The sequence below is a fragment of the Amblyomma mixtum genome, chromosome 3 (assembly GCF_055824585.1).
Source record: "Amblyomma mixtum isolate Tamu chromosome 3, ASM5582458v1, whole genome shotgun sequence".
NCBI lineage: Eukaryota > Metazoa > Arthropoda > Arachnida > Ixodida > Ixodidae > Amblyomma > Amblyomma mixtum.
Window position 1 is genome coordinate 79292988 of NC_143014.1, and position 19144 is coordinate 79312131.

Genomic DNA, 19144 nt, shown 5'->3' on the forward strand with positions numbered 1-19144 from the left:
AGTAATGAAACATTAAACGAATTACTTTTATTATTATGGTCAAATCTCTATCACTACATCTGGGAATGCCTACACATCACTACGTCTAGGAATGCCTACACACAGTCCGTGTCCCGCCCATTCACTCACCCACCCCAACCTCCTAGGAGACTGCCCTTCTGGCCCCATGAGCCGGTGGACAGCCCAAGCTGACTGACTGAGCCAGGCTGGAGGGGAAGGCCAGATGGCTCTTGGAGTGAGCAGCCCTCCCGGGAAGGTTTTTATCTTTGCTATTAAATAAAGTTTATTCTCTCCCTCCCTCCCTCCACGATCAATTAAAGCAACTGTAAAAATATGCACGCCTCATCAGACATGTGCCAAAAAAAGATATGCGAGCATGCCTGGTGCACTCAAATATCCATTACATGAAAACAAGGAGTGAAGTGGCCTTGCAATTAGAAGGTGACAGTGAAAAGAGCTTTTACTGCAGAAGTTCATCTTAACAGAAGTGCCTCCAAAAAAGAAATGCGAGCATGCTATGCATGTCCAAACAAATATGTGTGACATAAAAACAATAAATGAAATGACCTTGTAGTGAGAGGATGATTGCAATGGGATCATATATCATATATGCTCGCACAACAGACCCAATTTTTTCCAGAAAAATCAGAGTTGAATACGTGCGAAAAAAAGTTAACAGATGTTTTAGTAGAGCCAAAATTTCATATCATACGTCCATCCCCACACCTGCCAACAAAAGCACACTGTCATTTTTTTTTTTTTCCGCTTTTTAGATGTTTGCTATATCAAAGTGCGATCAGACTAGTATTTTCTAATAGCTGGCGGTGTGAGATAAAGCGAACATGCTGAACACCGGCATTGAAGGTCAAGTGTGCCTTTTTTACGTGAGGTTAAAAAAACTTGCAGGACAGTTATGAGTGTGTAATGAGAATGAGTCAGAACGTCATTTTGACATTGTGTATTTTGAATTTCTAATCTGCTCTCTTTCTTCCCGTTGGCATTGTATTATAAGTTTCTGGTTCTGCACTCCTCATTGCTCCTCTGTTATTTAACTGCCTTGTAAGCAAACACTAAACTTATGCATAGCACTAAACTAAACTTCTCGCAGGAGGTACCCTGAACAGTGTTTACTTCGGGACCTCCTCCTGTAATACCAATACTACGCATATACATGTACTGAACTATAGAAATACAATATGATGATGATAATATATGTGGTAAGCTGTGGTGAGAGGCTAGGCATTTTCGCTCCAGATCTCGAGCTTGCCAAATCACTTGGGGGTCTGAAGGTCCTGCTTCCTTCATTGCATTTTAATATAGAGGATGTTTTATAGGGTTCTGGTTTAAACTGCTATGCTCCTCTCCAATTCTCAAGTGCTCGTCAGCTTTCTAAGCATGCAGTAGGGGTGCAGCAGCACGCCGAGCAAGCCAGCACCGCTGGCACTTCTGCCAAAGGCGCACATCTTAGTGTTCTACCCCACCTCAGGAGCTCTCATTACAAACACGCAGTGATGTTATCGGCGCGCAGCATCTTGGCCCACTGCCAAGGTCTCAGCTGCTGCGGACGGAGTGAAAAACTGAGGAATGCAGTACGAAATGCTAAGGGTTTAAAAAAGTAAATTCTCAACAACAAAAGTAGGGGGAGGGGTGGGTGCATTACGTAAGTATATATGGTATATGGCATATGGTATATGGCACTACGTATGAAGTGAGTTGAACATTGAGGGCATGAAACAAAAGTCACGTTATCGTACTTCAAAACAGCACTGGTCTAGTTTCCTTCTTTTTACCATCTCTTTTTTGCCCCCTCTCTTCCACAGCGACTATTTAATTTTTTTTTCTTTTCTGTGATATTTTCTGCATCTGCCTTAGGCAGATGTGAAGATGCATACTGTGATGTTGTGCTAGCTGAAAATTAGACTCTCATATACGCTTCAACCTTTCCAACTGCAAGTCCACAAGCAAATGCAACATAGCCTAAATGCTTTTTCGTGAGGTGGAGGCAACGCACAACAGGTGACAAGCACGCATCAATTGCATTCAGGCACAATGAAAAGGCATGGGGAAACCTTTTTTTTTTACGCTGTGCTTTCTTCCTTCAAGAGTGGCACAAGGATGCTCTTGAGTATCACTGCACAGAGTGTCTGTGGCTCACGTTAACTGTAAAAGTTCATCTTTAACTGAGGAGCACATATGAAGTGGTTTATATCATGAAACTATACACAAAAAACTAATCGAATAACCTCACACTGTTGGTTATATCCGAGAAATCAGAGGAAATAAGTTCGCCTTAACAGGAATTACTGTATATAACACGACACCATTGGTGACATCACCTAAGTTACTTACTTTCAGGGCAGAATTGAACAGATCTGCAATAGATGATGAGATTGGATAATTCCTTAGCAAGCCTCAAGCTTCGCTCCATTTCTCTTCTTTGCTGGATCTGCACAAACAACAATACATTTCTTTTAGGTGTACCACACATCATTCAAGTGAAGAGTTTAAAACAGCCTAAATCTTAAGAAACTTTTTGTTTGGTTTTACGGGGTTTAATGCCCCAAAGCGACACAAGCTATGAGGGACACCATAGTGGAGGGCTCTGGATAATTTCGACCACCTTGGGTTCTTTAACCCTTTCCGGTCATCTGTCGGGCATCGCCCGACAGCGGAAAAGTATCCATCCAGTCAGTTGTCGGGCATGGCCAGACACGTTTTTCCTACTGTTTTTGTTGGTAAATTCCCGCCCCATCTGGTTAGATTTGTTGTAACCTGTAAATTAGCTATTTGGCTTTTCTGTCAAGGGATGGCAGCACCATACTGCAGGAAAATATTTTTTGGTCCCGTGGTTTTGAGGTTATCAATAGGCGCCAAAAACTTGCGACATAAGTTCCATTCCGGTAGGCGTATTTTACGGAAAATTGTCTAATGACTTTGTAGAAAGCAAACATGACTTTCGTGATGAAGACAACAATGTGCCTCCATCGACACAAGTTCCGAAAGCGAATGTAAAGAGTGCAGCAGCACAATCAGCAGCAAGAACACACTGGGAAGTGACTCTTGTAAATTATACACTGACGACCTCCACAATTTTTTTTTTTTTTATGAAAACTGAAAAAGATATGTTTTCAATAAATGTTTATAACCAATAATGTTTATAACCAAATCCTGTCGTGGCACTCCCTTTCTATGTGAGGGTGTAGAAGGTCCAAAAGAATGCTGACCGGTGCAGTAGTCAGTTGGGAAACAACACCTGACCAGAAAGGATTAACATGCACTGATATCACACAGTGCATGGGCCTCTAACATTTCACCTCCATTGAAATGCGACTGCTGCAGCCAGGATTGAACCTGGGTCAGCAGCCGAACACCATAACCATTGAGCCACTGCGGCGGCTGCTTGAGGGACTTTTACCTATAAAAACCGTGCAACACTGGACGTGTGTTTCTCAGGAAGAGGGGCTTCTCATAAGACTGTGGTAACTGCCTCATAGCAAGTAATAGTTATTCAAGCCAGTAAGAACAAGCATAGTTAAATGCACATCAAACATGAATGTTACAAACATTAATACTATGGCACTAACCATGTCATTAGCAGACTGGGCAGTCTCTCGGATCTTGAGCACCCAATCTTGCATCTCCTCCCTTGAGGGAGCAGCAATCTCAATGGGCACTAGCTGGGTGGGTGACACAATGCGAAACACCGAGTCCCGTCCCCTGCCAGGCCAATTTTGCAGGATATCTGCAAAAAAATATTTACATGTGAAGCTTGCTTATTTCTGCATACTGCACAAATACTAGAAAGTAAAACAAAGACCCATCAGAGCCAGTTCTTGCTTCATTTCATGACCAAAAGCTTGCAGTGCTAAGCTCTGGGAGAGTTCAGTGGAACCTGATTATATCGAACTCGGTTAGATCAAATAATTTCTGAGCACCATAAAGTTACAACATGAAGGTATATGAAAATGTGCCACTATACAGCACAAAAATTAGCCATCACATCTGATAGACTGAACATCGGGCAACACCAGGCGACTCAAGAAGCTGGCTTTCCCTCAACACTTCTCCGGATGTTAGCTTTTCCACATGGGCCTGCGGGTGCTACTGGTGCTAATGTGCTAAGTAGTGCACGCAGACCAACGCAGACCAAATGCTCTGTCGGTGCTTCAGCCATTGCACCGGGGGATAATCCACGGGAAATCATCATCACCACCACCACGATGATGATGATGATGATGAATGTTGGTTATAGAAAACATCTGACTGAATGGCTAGACTGAAGACTAGAAGAGACCTAAAAATCAACCTCTTAGGTGCCCTGTCTACGCTGAGTGGGTTGTGGAATAATGTCAAAATTATCAAAAAAGAAACTATACAGAACAGCTCCCAACGTCCTCATCTCTGCTTTTTTATAGAAGACAGAGCAACTTCTTTGTCGGGTGAGCTCCAAAAAGCCGCCGCGGGTCTTGAAAATTTGTGGAACCAATTGTCCAAATTTCTTGGTGCTATTTGTGATGGGGCAGCCGTAAGCGACTTGGTCTCCACGGACGATGTTGAGAGCGCAGGAGAGCTTACAAACAAAGGCAACATTGCTGACGTCACGGATAACCAGGACACCACTGATGCGAATTGTGATGACGACTTGAGAGAACCAGTGCCCACGTGCTTCGACGTGCTCTGTGCACTCAGCATGGTTCATTGCTATTGTGCGTAATAGAAGGCTGCGGTCTTAGCTGTTCGGAGTCCATCGATAACACTGAAAAATGTGTTCTCTCCAAGGTAACAAAGATGAATAAACAAGAAATCCACGACTACTGTATAAACGCATATAAGGGCCACACTTTTTTTTTTTCCAGATTCAAGGGCCAATTTTCGAGCTGCAGCCCATACATGCGATGTGCGGAAAAAAAAAATTTTAAGTACAAACACACCAATCGGGGAATGAGCAACATTTATTCTGCGTACAATCGTCACTCGCAGAGTATTCAGACTCCGAGCTGGTGCCACGCTTGGTGCACGCTCATCCCGCAAGTCGCACAGAATGTCCACTGTCAATATGTAGCCGTTGTTCCACACTTCCATCAAATAGCAGAACAGCTCTTCTACCAGTTCGGGAAATTCGCATGGCTTGCCTCGGAAAGCACACTTTTTGCAGCCTGGCAGCTCCTGTGCGCGTGTATGGCCTACACGATCAAATGCACCATTGCTTGCAACTGGAGCCGATCGTAGAGGCCCCGGCGCGTGCATTTTGAAGGCTATTTTCATGTGGGTCATGGAAAGTTTGGGTGTGGCCCTTACACGGGTATTTTTTTTTTTATATTTCCTTCGGGAAAACAGGGTGCAGCCCTTACACACATTTATACGGCATTTTGCTCGATAATCTATGCACAGTAAGTGGCTATCATAGAAATGCATTTTTTTACATCTCAATGAGTTTGTGTGTTGTTTACTCTTAACTTTATATCAAATTACAGATTACATCGAACTCGTAGGCGTTTTTTTGCAAGTTCGATATATGCCGGTTTGAGTGCCTGCGAATATTTGCCCAGATTATTTGCAGAACTAGCTTCTCACAAGCCGTGCATGGTTCATAAGAAGCACGAAAACTTTATTCACAAAAATTAAGTCATTTATGGTACACAAAGGATGCCGCTTAAAAATGTGAAACTTGTGTTTCTGTGAGAGAGACAGGAGTGATAAATGTCTTGTCTGGCTGGTCACTATGGAATCAGTCAGAAACAGGGTTGTGGTGTGCAAGCATCAATTACAATATAATTTTATTTTAAGAAACAGCAAACTGCAATGATTCCATTTTTAGGCGGCCAATGGATATGGTAGTTTTTGGTTAAAATGTACCAGGACACCAATGCTGGCACCAACAGACAGTAATAAGATTTACCCTTGAGAGAGTCTGTCATACAGACATCCCTGTAAATGTACTCAAGGCCTGATTTAGCTCCACAGCCCATGAACTCCTTTCAATTTCCTATTTCCCTTGAGTAACTGCATGTTAAGACATCAGATAACATAACAGCCAAGAATTTCCGGCATTTTCTGTGTACTCCATTCCTGGCTTTATATGTACCTCAGCCAAGGGCTGCACATCTTTGAATGTGCATGTAGAAGTGCGTACGTAAACAAAAAAAGAAAAGGCAATGTACAATCTAGAGTACTCACCTACAGTACACCCTGCAATGTCAATGCTGCCCTTCTGCAATGTACCCAAAGGCATTGTATCTCCAGACTAGAAAGCAAGTGAAAAAGAAGTAAGCATCACAAACAAGCATCTTAAAGGCAAGAATAAACACCCTATTCATCTCTAATACAAAGTGTCACATAGCACATACCATATAATGCGGAATATAGGTCGAGGCGGAATATAGGTCGACCCCTTTACCTTGAAGCAAAAAAGTCAACTAAAATTATGAGGCACAAAACTTTGTTTTATTCACTGGTGCCACCAGACTCGTAGCCTCCTCATTCGTCCGAGCTGTCTGAGCTCTCGCCCGAAGACGACTGCTTTGCGCTAGCTGCGTCCCACAGCATGTCGTCCTCGGTACCGTCCAACAAGTTGCTAATGCAACATTTCTTGAATGCCCGCACCACCATATCGTCGGGCAGCGAGCGCCAAGCCTGAGACACCCAGGTGGCCACAGTGGCGAGAGGCGGCCTGCGCAGCCGGCCGGTGGGAGTCTTTGGGTTGTCGCTCGCCATCCATTGATTGTAGAGTTCAAGCACGCGGTCTTTGAAGGGCTTATTCAGCACGACGTCCAGTGGCTGAAGTGTTGAAGTCAAGTCCCCCGGAATGACAACGAGCTCCGTCCTCCCGTCGCGGAGCGCATGCTTCACACCGGCGGTCAAGTGCCCGCGATAGGCATCTAACACGAGCATGTTTGGACACCGCAGGAGTGCGCCAGGTCGTCGATTCCAGACGGTGTTAATCCAGTTGACCATGAGGGCCTTGATTTTCTGCGCTCACCAGTACCGGACGCTCTTCTCCGAGACGCCAAAGTGTCGCTGGGCGGACATGTTCCCATACTCTTCGGCGAATTCGATAACTTTTTTTTTTAAACGCCGCGGTGAACTGACGTCGAGTACTGGTACTCATTTTGCGGGCTGTCGCGAAATTAATACGTTACAACGCCAAGAATGATTACCGTCGTCAACGTTTAGCCGCGTCGGTTGACAAAGAGGAAAGAAAGAATCGTCAACATGGAAGTATAGAGGCTAGAAGGTTTGACTAGTGCCGTGAACACGCCAGCGCAGTGGAAATGATTTGCAATGATGGCTCACAGATGGCGCTGCAGCTTGCAGGTGTGTTGTGCGCGCGCACGGTAGCAATGCCGCGAAACGCGTTTCGCTGCGCGCATTTCACTGTAACGGCTGCGATATTTGTCTGGCCAAAGCATAAAATACGGGTGTCGATATGTTCTGCGGTGCATGCGGCGTCAGTCAGCAACGGTATTCTCAGCAAACCACTTTCGAAGCTACTGCTTCAGGTGGACACAGACTGTTGAAGCCACGAGCAGTTATATTTTTGCTTTTTTTATGCTCTGGTTGACCAATTTTTGCGGAAAAAGGAACAAAGAAAAACTGTGCAACAAGACAGCGACGAAGGGAAAGGAACGAGCACAACACGACATGCGCAAAAACAAGAAAGGCTCGTCATCCAAGGGATTGAGCTTGTCTCATATAACGACCGAGCGAAATTACGGCCTCAGGTGTGGAAGGCACCACTCACGGATGGTCGTTACACCCCGGATACATTAATGCAATCACATAAATAAGGGAATAGAACACATTAACGCTATGTTTGTTTACAGGAACATTTCACTGATGCAGTTTCACTGGCACCGCCTCAGTTTGAGCAGCTTTTGCGTCTCGCGATTGGACGCCATATCTTTGGTCATTGCCTTAGTAAAAAAATGCAACCTCGTCAATACATACTATAACTTAATCACATCCCTTGTAAGAGCGCGGGAGTGCTTACTGCAGCCAATTCTTGGAGTTCATGCCCTTGTAGAAAATGTAAAAAAGACATCATGCTACCCGCATGCAGCTCGTTTCTGCTGAAAAAGGCAGTGAATGCATTCTAGTGTAGTTATTAACACTTCAATGCGTTCTGAAGCGTTCACCAAACCTCCATGGTCAGCCTGCCTCGTCAGTGAGACATTCTCATTTTTATCAGCCTGTAGGGGCAAAACAGCCGAGGCAGATGCACATGCGCGGGGCATGGGAATGAATATTTTCAGTGATTTCCTGACAACGCAGCCAGAGACATAAAAAAATGAGTCGGCTGTCGCTTTTCTTTTCTACACAGCCTTTATGGTCAAACATGCTGTCCTGCTCTTGCAGCACTGCTGAAGCATGTGCAAGATTTCCCTCGTCCAAGAGATCATAGATTAGGCTTGTTATCTGTGCCACCTTTTCTTTCCTTACATCAAAGGGTTGCAGAAGAGAACTCACAACCTCAGCTGGTGAATTTCCATTCCTTGGCGACTTTGTTGTAGGCGAGGTTATTTACTATAAGCAAAAACTGCTCTGGAGAGGAGTGGTCATAGCAGCCGAATGATTGTCTTACAATTCCAAATAATTTCTCCAATTTGTCTTGGCTCAAATTGGCTGTCAGGAGATATTTGTATTTTATAGTGATGACGCGTCACATAATTCACAAGTGATAGTGTGCTTTTCAGCGTCACACGAAGTCCGAGGGCAGTCCCTGCACTGATCGAGAAATCCATCGCCGTGCTGAGCGGCGTACCGTTCCAATTCATTCAAAAAGACTAGAAATTCTTCTAGAAGGCTCGCACTTGCTGACTCTGGCTGAAGCCGTTTGGAGGGCACCCTTGATGTCATGACAAATATCAAGCGTTCCATGAGCTTCACAAATCATTCTGTTGGCTCAGTAGTATTAGAAATTTTGTCTAGCTTATCCTTGTAAAAAAAAAAGTCCTTTCAAAACCTCATCACTGAACTGCTGGAAGGCTAGGTAGACACGCATTTTATCAAATGCGTTGTCATTGTTGAATCGCTGCGCACAAACATGCCAGGCAAATCAGGAGCGAAGTGAGCGAAGCGGAAACACACGAGAAAGACGTCCTTTCACTCGACGAGCGACACTAGGAGCTGCGGCGGCGGCACATGTCTTCTTGGCTCGCCTAACTGGCCTGCCGCGAACAGCGCCACCTACGCTAGCATCGAAACAGGTTTCGGCACGGCGGCTGGCGAGGGCGCCTGCTCACGACACTAGTCAAAACTTATAGCCTCTATAATGGAAGCAATAACGATGCGGATGCCAAAATGTCAGCGGCTCACACATGTTGCCAGACGACTATTCAGTTTGTGCCAAAGGCCGGTATATAAGTCGAGGGGTGACCTGTTGGTAATATTTTTCGGAAAAAACCTCGACCTATATTCCGCACTATACAGTAGGCTCACCCCATCGTCTGATGCATCCTGCGTTTCAAGCACTTCAACAAAGTTTGCAGGGAACCAGTGCTGCCTCTTGCCACCATAGTTGCCCCGCCACCATCCTCCATCCAGGCGCACCACATTAGTGATGATGGCATGCTTGCAGAATGAAAGTTCATCGTCTCGTTGGGCCCGGTAGTCATACAGAGCCTTCACTGTGGCACGGAAGGCACCCGAAAAGCTGTCTGGATCCATGTAAGTCCCTGCTGGGCCTCCCACGTGCAGTGGACTGTCCTCAGAATCCTGAATCATGAAAAAGTAGAACTACACATCACAACATAAAAATGCCTCCCAAGAAAAACGCCAAAGCCTAAGAAATAAATTCAAATAAAAAAACTTACAAGCCTTCATTATACAAGAAGTGTCCACAAAATAAGCCTAGGAAGTTTCTAGTTAATTTATCAAAAAACAGTCCAATACCGTATTTAGATACATACACTCTGACCAAAAATAGAACGAGAGGGGGGAGTCAGACCCCATGAATATGAAAAATAAAAAAATATTACGATTAGAACACAATCTCATCCTATTCAAGCAAGCTGTAGCCGACGGCTCGGAAGAAACGGAGACAAAAATATGGAAGCAAAGGATACATCAATATTACATAAGAGGCAACATCTCAGAAATACGCATGACACCATCAAGCGCTGCAAAGCCTTAGACACGTTAATGCGTTAGAGAAAGGTGACAGGGTCAATGGTTAATATCATAGGCAACATTTCAGAAATGCGTGTGACATTAAGTGCCACAAACCCTTTGACGCGTTAACACGTTACAGAAAGGTGACAGGGCCTAAGAATAACACCATGAATGAATCTGGTTGAAACAAAGTATCTTAAAATTATATTTAGTGTCAAACCATCACTCAATGCTTCTGGTAACAGCAAAAGCACACAAAAAATATCCAATGTGCTTGCTGAAGTGATAGGCCACACATTAATAGTAAGCACAAAGCAGCGCAAGATGCAGCCAACATAAATATTAAACCACATGGCTCTCTAACAGAACAGAAATGAAGCCTACCGTTCCAATTCTCCGAATAATGTCTTCATTGACTGGGTACTTGAGCTTGACTTTACGGTACAGTGGGTGTTTTTCATAATAATTTACGAGCTCAACAAGGCTCTCAAACTGTGCTGTACCAATGACGAAAAGGCGTCCTTCTTGCTTGATGCGACAATGTTTCAACTTGTTCTCCGCCCTGGGTAGAAAAAGAAAACTTTTATTATTCTTGGCACCTTAGATAAACTGTAGTGAAAAACCAACCAGTGGAAGTCAGAACAATAAGAACAGCAATTTTGTGTTAAAATGCATTTTCTGCATCTTTTGTAATCTCTCTTTACAAAAATTGATCTATTTTATTTTTTACTGGTAAGGTAGCCTAGCACAACAATTGTTAGCTGTATGCCGAGATGACAAGCATGTCCCGTTCTGTTCAAATAACCAAACTGCAGGGACAAAATAAGCTTGACTAATAAGGTCCCCGACCAGTGGCTATCATTACCTCCACCTGTTTTCATGTAATATAGTATATCTTGTAACTGCACGGCAGCTGCATTCCTCAATATATTTCTGAAAGTCAGAGTAAATCCTCAAAAATTATATTCAGTTTGCACAGAAGTCCACTCCGTTGAAGCTATCAGCACACTAAGTGTTTTTCATGATATGAATCAGGAACTTTCCACTCCTGAAGAGATGTGCGCTGATAACTAGGACAAGGCTACTTTAGAACAGTGGCAGAAAAACTAAAGCTCCAATTTGTCTACTTTCTGCTCACGCTTTATGGTAGGGTGCCACAGAAATTACCACTATCTTCTAATGTAATCAACCAAAATCAGCCGAAATATAAATACTATAGGTTCTAATGCAGTGCAATGCAGCACTGCATACCCAACTTCAATTATAATGTTAAAAAGCATGCTTCAAAGCACACCTGAAGGATATGGCAAAGCAGTTGTCCTCCTTTTCACTTGGGCGTACCAAAAATGTACCATCATACTTCACACGCTTCAACAGTTCTTCCGCTTGAGTACGTGTCATGTTGGCATGGTACCACCTGCATGCAAAACAGTTCAGAGTAATGCGAGTAAGTAAAGCACAAGGCAGCACTTAACTGCTAATGTCTTCCAGTAACAAAAAAAAAAAAGCTCTTGTCTGTATAGTTGCTTCCTTTATCAGCAAACGAAAGCAAGTAAATATGCCGCAACAGTAGAACACTGCTCAGAAGCTCATCATGAAAGTATTAGTGCACTCAACACTAGTCTAGCATACTGCAGCAGCTGATGATGATGATTATTATGAATTTTAATGACTTTAATGATTTTTAATGATTTTAAGCTTTAGTCAATAAGTGCCATGAAACAAGGTATATTTCTTTACACAAGGTGGGGTCAGAGACCCATTTTACGAGCACATCACCCCAGCGAAGCAGAGCACCAGGCCAGGGGAAAGCTTGTACCCATTGTATCCCCGTTGGATAGCACGTCACTGGGGATTGAATCTCGCACCTCCTGCATGCTAGGTGGATGCTCAACCACTCGGACACTGCCGTGGTATTGCAGCAATTGAGATTCTGTTACTATCCTGGTCACAGGTGGACACAATGACAATTTTTCCACCTTGTCTGCATGTTTCTCAATCAATGCAGGCAAGAAATATGTAGGGCACACAACTATATAAGGCACCTGTTCTGCTTTGGCAAAGTTTGTGCACTGGGTTTTCACAAACAACAACTTGCAAGCACCAACTGATCATGCAATAATCAGACCGGATGTCATTCCGTGCATGTGTCACACAGCACATGTACAAGCGTGTGGTTTGCAGCATGCAGGGCATAAGTGTCAGCACTTCCAACCACAACCGCATTCAGAATACAAAGCAACTACAGTTGAGCCCATTCATAATGAACCTGACAGTCGAGCATATTGTGTTAGTTGTATTTGAGGTCTGTAGTATGTGGACTTTTTATTTTACAGCCAGAAATATGAAGTCTCATGAAACTGGCATTTGTTTCTCAGAAAACCTCGTTATGTGTGTCGGTTTCTTTGAGGGAGACCATTTCACGGTGCTTTCCATACTATACAGAGTGGTCATACGTACGTTTCTTGTCGAAGCTAAGCAACAAGCTTCTTTCGGTACACGATTTAACTAATTGCGGTTAAAACATTCACAGCAACCATTGGCAGATTGGCCTCCTCGTCATCAGATCCCTGGCAGTCGAAAAGTGCTCGCACTTCGTGTACAATAGTTTCGTCAGCGTATCTTTTCACTGCCTGCAGGTATCACAATATGCACCTCAAGAAGTCATCCCAGGTGAAAACATATCCGGCCATGTATGCATCAACAACGCATTATTACAAACCCACATGCGTCTAATCATGCAGATCTTCAACACCATTTTCAGTTGCTTCTTGGCCCATAAACCATGCTTTACGGAAGCAATTTCCCATGCACTCTGCCATCAGTCCCATCCACGCGGCCTTAATCATTTCCACAGCGGCGAACAAAGATATCCGCACCAAAACCGCCATCAATTGCTATCAGCATGCACTGTATTGTAGTGCTGATAATAGGACATCTTGTGTGCAAAGTGAGAAGAGCATTGCTACCACAGTCAGTGAAGGCAACAGATGGTCCATCACAAAGCTTTTTTTCACTATGTCATGATTGAACATAAGCCACTTGACCAGAAAATCGTGCATTGCCCAAATGAAACTTCTGCACACACCTCGAATAACAACAAAAAGTGAGGCATTATGTAGGCCTTTGTGTTTGGCCTCTTACATATAAAAGTGTATGGTTTATGGTTTATGGGGCCTTAACGTACCAAAGCAACTCAGGCTATGAGGGACGCCGTAGTGAAGGGCTCCTAAAATTTCAACCACCTGGGGTTCTTTGATGTGCACTGAGATCGCACAGTACACAGGCCTCTCGAATTTCACCTCCATAGAAATTCAACCGCCGAGGCCGGGATCGGACCCGCGTCTATCGGTTGGCCGCTGAGCGCCATAACCACTGAGCCAATGCGGTGGCGCATATAAACGTGTACCTCTCAAAGCATCACAGTTTTCTAGGCTTGCTGATGAGAAAGCGCAGCTGCCTGTCGTAGCGGTTCATCCCTGTGCACAGTTTGCGGTGCCTTCCACCACTGCAGGTCTCGCCTTTCAATGCATTAGTTTTTTTGTTGTTTTTTTTTTACGGTACCCTTTGGGAAAGCTGTGGAATTTTGTCAGTACTGTCTCGCCATTCCTATTTCCTTTTTAGGTCCCCTGAACAGCAAACCGAACAGCAAACGGTTCAGTGAAGGGCTCCGGAAATTTCTACCATCTGGGGTTCTTAAACGTGCACTGACATCGTACAGTACACGGGCCTCTTGAATTTTGCCTCCATTGAAGTTTGACCACTACAGCTGGGATCAAATCCGTGTCTTTCGGTTCAGCAGCCAAGTGCCATAACCACTGAGCCACCACAGCGGCCCGATATGACTTTTTTTGCGCTGCAATCATCTGCTGCCCGCCCTTGAGGACAATGCAACCGCTGTGACTTCATCGTGCGCGATTTCATCGAAAAGTGTGGAAACAGTATGTGTTAACCGATGCGTATGCAATAAGCTGGTGCAGTTTATGCGGATATAAAATGCATTATGTTCAATGGGAGTAGAGTCAGGAATTTGACTTTACTATTTTTGAAACGAAACTACTGTTCCAGCAGATACATTTAAACAAGGCTTCACTGTAATAGGCAATAGAGAAAAAGCAAGGTAACGCACTCTTTCCCCTCATGCTTGTTGGGCTGGGGAACAGGCTCATTGAGGTACATGTAGAACTCTTGGCTGCGCAGTGGGTGCGTTTGGTAGTGGCTGATGAGATTGTACAGGGTGTCAAATGCCACTGTGTCAATAAGGTAGTACTTGGTCTGGCCTCGTTCTTGTTTGGATTTTATCCTGCAATGGTTCACCTTGCCCTGGCGCCTGCAAAACATTGGAAGCACAGCAACCCATGTATTTTTAGTAAATCAAGAGCATTCATTAGGTAACAAAATGTTTGATAATTTTCAGCCATGCATTTCACGCACAATGAAATTCACAGTCATAGACAAAATTTTACAAGATGCTTGGTTTGGTTTGGTTTATGGGGTTTAACGTCCCAAAGCGACTGAGGCTATGAGAGACGCCGTAGTGAAGGGCTCCGGAAATTTCGACCACCTGGGGTTCTTTAACGTGCACTGACATCGCACAGTACACGGGCCTCTAGAATTTCTCCTCCAAAGAAATTCCAGCCGCCGCGGCCGGGATCGAACCCGCGTCTTTCGGGTCAGCAGCCGAGCACCATAACCGCTGAGCCACCGCGGCGGCATTTACAAGATGCAGTTGCATGGAAAAAGAACTATTTCAGCATTGCCTCTCTACCCAGTAGCTGGTATTTGGTCCAAAGAATAGAGAACGCATGTCCCCTCATGCTTCCAAGCTTTTTGGTGGCTGGCCTGACAACACAAATATTTTTTTCTTTAGCACACCCACATTTCCTAAACTTTTGTCCATGACTGTATCAGTTTACTCTTCCTGTGTACATCACTTCACTTGCTGTTAAATAACTTAATACCACATCCAGACTGATCTTTGTGGTTACTTAAGCACACTCGCCTTCATACTTCACACTGCTCCTGCACCCCTGTCAATGCCCTTTCCCACCTTCAGTCTTCCAGCACTGAAACCAGTTCACCAGATCTTTTAACTGAAGGTTTGCAACATTTGTTAACCATCTGCGGTACAAGACTATTTCGCCAGTTTTGGGCACTGCGAAAGAAACCAATTGTGAAAGAACAACTCGTGGAAAGTTTCTGGTGCTTCTTTATGTGCCCAACTCTTTCAATGATATTTGGGCAGAATTTGGTTTAATAGTTCGTGCATCATCCGTAGTGAGGTAAACTTGCAATATTCAACCCCGGAAAAACAAGGCCGTGTTGCTTTGTTGGGAGGGGCCCGACTAGCAACCGCAAAGTGTTCAATGAGATTCCCAAACAACGCAGCTTACACCCTCAAAGATGCCCACTCATTTCCCTTTTAGTAAAGCCATGTTTCAATGTTCATATATACTATAGTGAAAAGCTATAAGGGTAAATTGTCAACCATTAACACAGCTGCTCCATATTTTTTTTTATTGCATGCTCATTAGTTTGTTGGCCACTGTGAAGCCGCATGCACTGTGAACACATATATGAAGGAAGCCAATTGTCAACAACCCCCCCCCCCCCCACCCCCAACACACACACAAACACACACATTTGCTGGACACTGCCACACCCATAACAGAAGTAATATCACAGCAATTTATTGCACTTCAAGGATACAGTATGAACTTCTGTCCACTGGTGTCATTAAAAAAATGGCTCGTGGTTTAGCATTGCTAAACACGAAATATTGTGCGAAAGCATGGTTTTTTGCAGGTGGGCATCAGCGCCATGTATCTCAAAATGGGATTGAGGTGTCCACTGACCCAGGGATCCAGTTATGCGCCTTTCCTTTCCTCAATGTTAACGGAGTCTAAACCTTGAGCTGGTTTTGAGATAAGGAAAGGTGCATAACTGCCTCTATTTGTAGGAGGATGCCATCACCTACTCACAGCACAATTTAGGTGTCCACTGACCCAGTGAGCCAGTTTCACTTGCTACTCAAAGGCTTCACACACACATTGAAACCCAGGGAGTGCAGCTAGAAGTGCTTTCGTACTAAAAATTTTCAGTTCTGGGAACCTGCACTTTTAAATACATCTGTGCAATCTGCAGTCTAGGTACATGAGGTTTTGGCAGGAAAAGCCCACACAAGGCATATCCGCTATGTCAGGATTCTTACAAAGTGGGGACTTGGAAACATAGGAAAAAAATGTACATTTCCATTCACTGCAAACCACACAAGCACAGAGGAGGAGGAGGAGGAAAGGTATGTAAATAAAGGTAAAGAAAATAAGTAAGGAAAGGTAAAGAAAACAAGCATGTGTGATGTGCATACATGGAGATCCACAGGCTAATTAGGTGCTGGACTGCTGGAGGGCTTCAGAGCAACGCTGCCTCATTTTTTGCAGCTTATCATTGGCACAAGTTTATGTCTAAGGTTTGACGAAATTCTTAACAATCAGTACCAAATGCAGGACAAAAGACAGGTATTAGCACATTTGCCCATGAAATGGGCCATTATAGTACATCCAATGACTTGATTCCTCTCGGAATGCCTTCTCTGCTCTGTGATAGCCACGAAGGAACATATGCCTTGGGTGCACCAATCGTAACACCAACTCACAAGATGCACAATGCATTATGAAGGCAGACTCTACAGTTGACTGCCTCGCAATAATAACAACTGCATTGGCCATGGTTTCAAAAAAGAGGTAAAATACACGGCACACCTTCAGGCAGATTATGATCAAAGCAAGGTAATGACCGAGATTTGCAACATGGTTAACATTTACCATGGAGGTTATGTTTGTGCAGTAACTAAATGCAATCCGTGTTACTCACTAATCCAACACTAGCCATTCACAACGCTAATTTACATACGTGGCTGCCTATTATTCAATTATTTAAAACTAGAATATTCACCCACAACTAAAGAACTGCTTACTAGTATTGCTTTAGCTTTTCCATTGAGACAGCACATCCTGTCTCAAAATAATCATGCATGGCTTTCTCAAACACATATGCTACGAATGCAGTTTCTGGTGAGTGACATTAAATAGCTCACTGTGATGATAAATAAATGACATAAGGATATCATTAATAGAAAACTACATTAAATCGGCTGCACAGCAGAGGTACAGAACGAATAGGAAAATGTGGCATACACACACTAGACGCAGAATAAACTTAGCAGTAAGTGCACACTGCACCAAGGCAATCCTTGGGATGGCCTAGAAAGACAGCAGAATGACTAACCAGAAGGAGAGGGAGTAGTCACCAACGAAGGTGTCACTCTCGCGCACCAAAAAAGTGCCATCACCCAAGTGGGCATGCTGCTGGAGCAGCTCCTGGGCCTTGAGACGACCGCCAGCCAACTTGCCATGGAACCATTTCTCTCCAAAGTGCAGCTCTTCACTGGGCACGCCCTGACCCAATGAAGACAAAGTATCACTCTCACCCGTAAAAATGAACGGCAAATAAACACTTCAACTCTTTACTGGCAATGATACAACAAAACCAATACAGTAATTAAATTCTGGCTCTGTGCATCTTTACTGCTATGTAGCTTGACGAATCAAGAACAGCAACTGAGATGCTAATGATTGGCACTCATGTGTAGAAAATTTTTTTTTTCATCTCAAAATATATAAGCATCACCACCAGCAGCAACAGCTACCCAACTAGGTCGACAGCAAGACAAAGGCCTCTCCCAACGACATCCAGTGAATCCTGTCTCACGTCAGCTGCAGCCACCCTGTCCCTGCAAACTTCCTCATCTCATTTGCCCCCAACATACAAGTAGCACTACTAAAATGGTAGGAAAGCTCCAAAAGGCCTCCTTATATATCAATTATGCCACAGGGCTCTAAGTTACTGATTTAAAATTAAAATGAAAGAATTTTAAGACATTCACACCTTGCTGTATTTGCCCAATTCTAACGTGCACCTTTTTTAAATTTATTTGTTTCAGAAATGATGCACTCAAAATATTGCACATATGAGACCCAAATAAGTAACCAAAACCATGCTACTAACAGAATCATCCCTAACATGGATAACAGCATTACAGCCAACACAAAGACGATTTTGAAAAGTATTACACTTAGCAATGAAAATATTATGCATACACAAAAAATAAGAAAAAAAAGCTCCACCATGGGGATATAACCAATAGCGTTAATGGTTTAATGACCATATATTTGAAAATGGTAATTCTCGACTTTACATTCAAAGATCCCTGGGAGCCCTCATACCACTCCTGGAGCAGTGGTGCAGCAGTTAAGGGATGCGCCATTGCCCTGCGATGGCAGGTGCTGGCACCAATGGAACTTGTGCGACCCAGGACACTATTCCCAAGCAACCTCTCGCGGCCAATCATTAATCTAATTGCCACCTGCCACGGTGGTCAGTTTGCTCACAATTTGAAGGGGAAGTTGTGATGGCACCACAATGTCTCACACCGGTCAATTAAGGCCGGTTGCTCCAGCCACTCCAGCTGCGAGACTTCAAACGGTCGGCAAGGACGAAGCCAGATATTTTTCTGACATGAGGGTATTAATGCTCTCACGTTTAAAACGGAGTGCTAATCTGTGGAACTTCTAAAAATAACATTTCAACATGCCAAATAAATGTTAAGGTGAGATATCACCGCCTTATCTATCATCTTATCTTGAAATATTATCTTCGTATCCACTACAAAGACGATTTGAATTCACTGAAGCTGGGCCCTACAACGTTTACAATAAATGAAAAATAGCTATGGCCAGAATAAATAGCTCAAACATCAAGAATGTAGAAAAAGACAAAAACTGTTCTGGGTAAAAACCATTTAGAAACAACCCAACAGGATGGGCAATGATGATAGGCTCACAACAAGCACGAGCTTCAGTGGCACATGACGCTAAAATTTATGTTTAATATGAAGCATGCTGTTCAGCACAACTTGTTTCTGCTCTCTGCCCCATCAGGCCCTAGCATAACAATGTGTGTGCACCTAACTTGA

General features: G+C 43.9%; 1 protein-coding gene across 1 annotated transcript in view; it reads right to left on the reverse strand.

Annotated features, from left to right (window-relative positions):
* Nucleotides 1–19144, reverse strand: part of sl (small wing phospholipase C gamma 1) — a 105356-nt gene that overhangs the window by 54950 nt on the left and 31262 nt on the right. The window contains exons 16-23 of the mRNA XM_089579843.1: nucleotides 17398–17567; nucleotides 14240–14440; nucleotides 11405–11527; nucleotides 10495–10672; nucleotides 9439–9714; nucleotides 6178–6244; nucleotides 3585–3742; nucleotides 2350–2446 (exon numbers count right to left, since the gene is read on the reverse strand). Of these exons, the coding sequence (XP_089435969.1) occupies nucleotides 2350–2446; nucleotides 3585–3742; nucleotides 6178–6244; nucleotides 9439–9714; nucleotides 10495–10672; nucleotides 11405–11527; nucleotides 14240–14440; nucleotides 17398–17567 (1270 nt within the window). The remainder of the gene's footprint in view (nucleotides 1–2349; nucleotides 2447–3584; nucleotides 3743–6177; nucleotides 6245–9438; nucleotides 9715–10494; nucleotides 10673–11404; nucleotides 11528–14239; nucleotides 14441–17397; nucleotides 17568–19144) is intronic.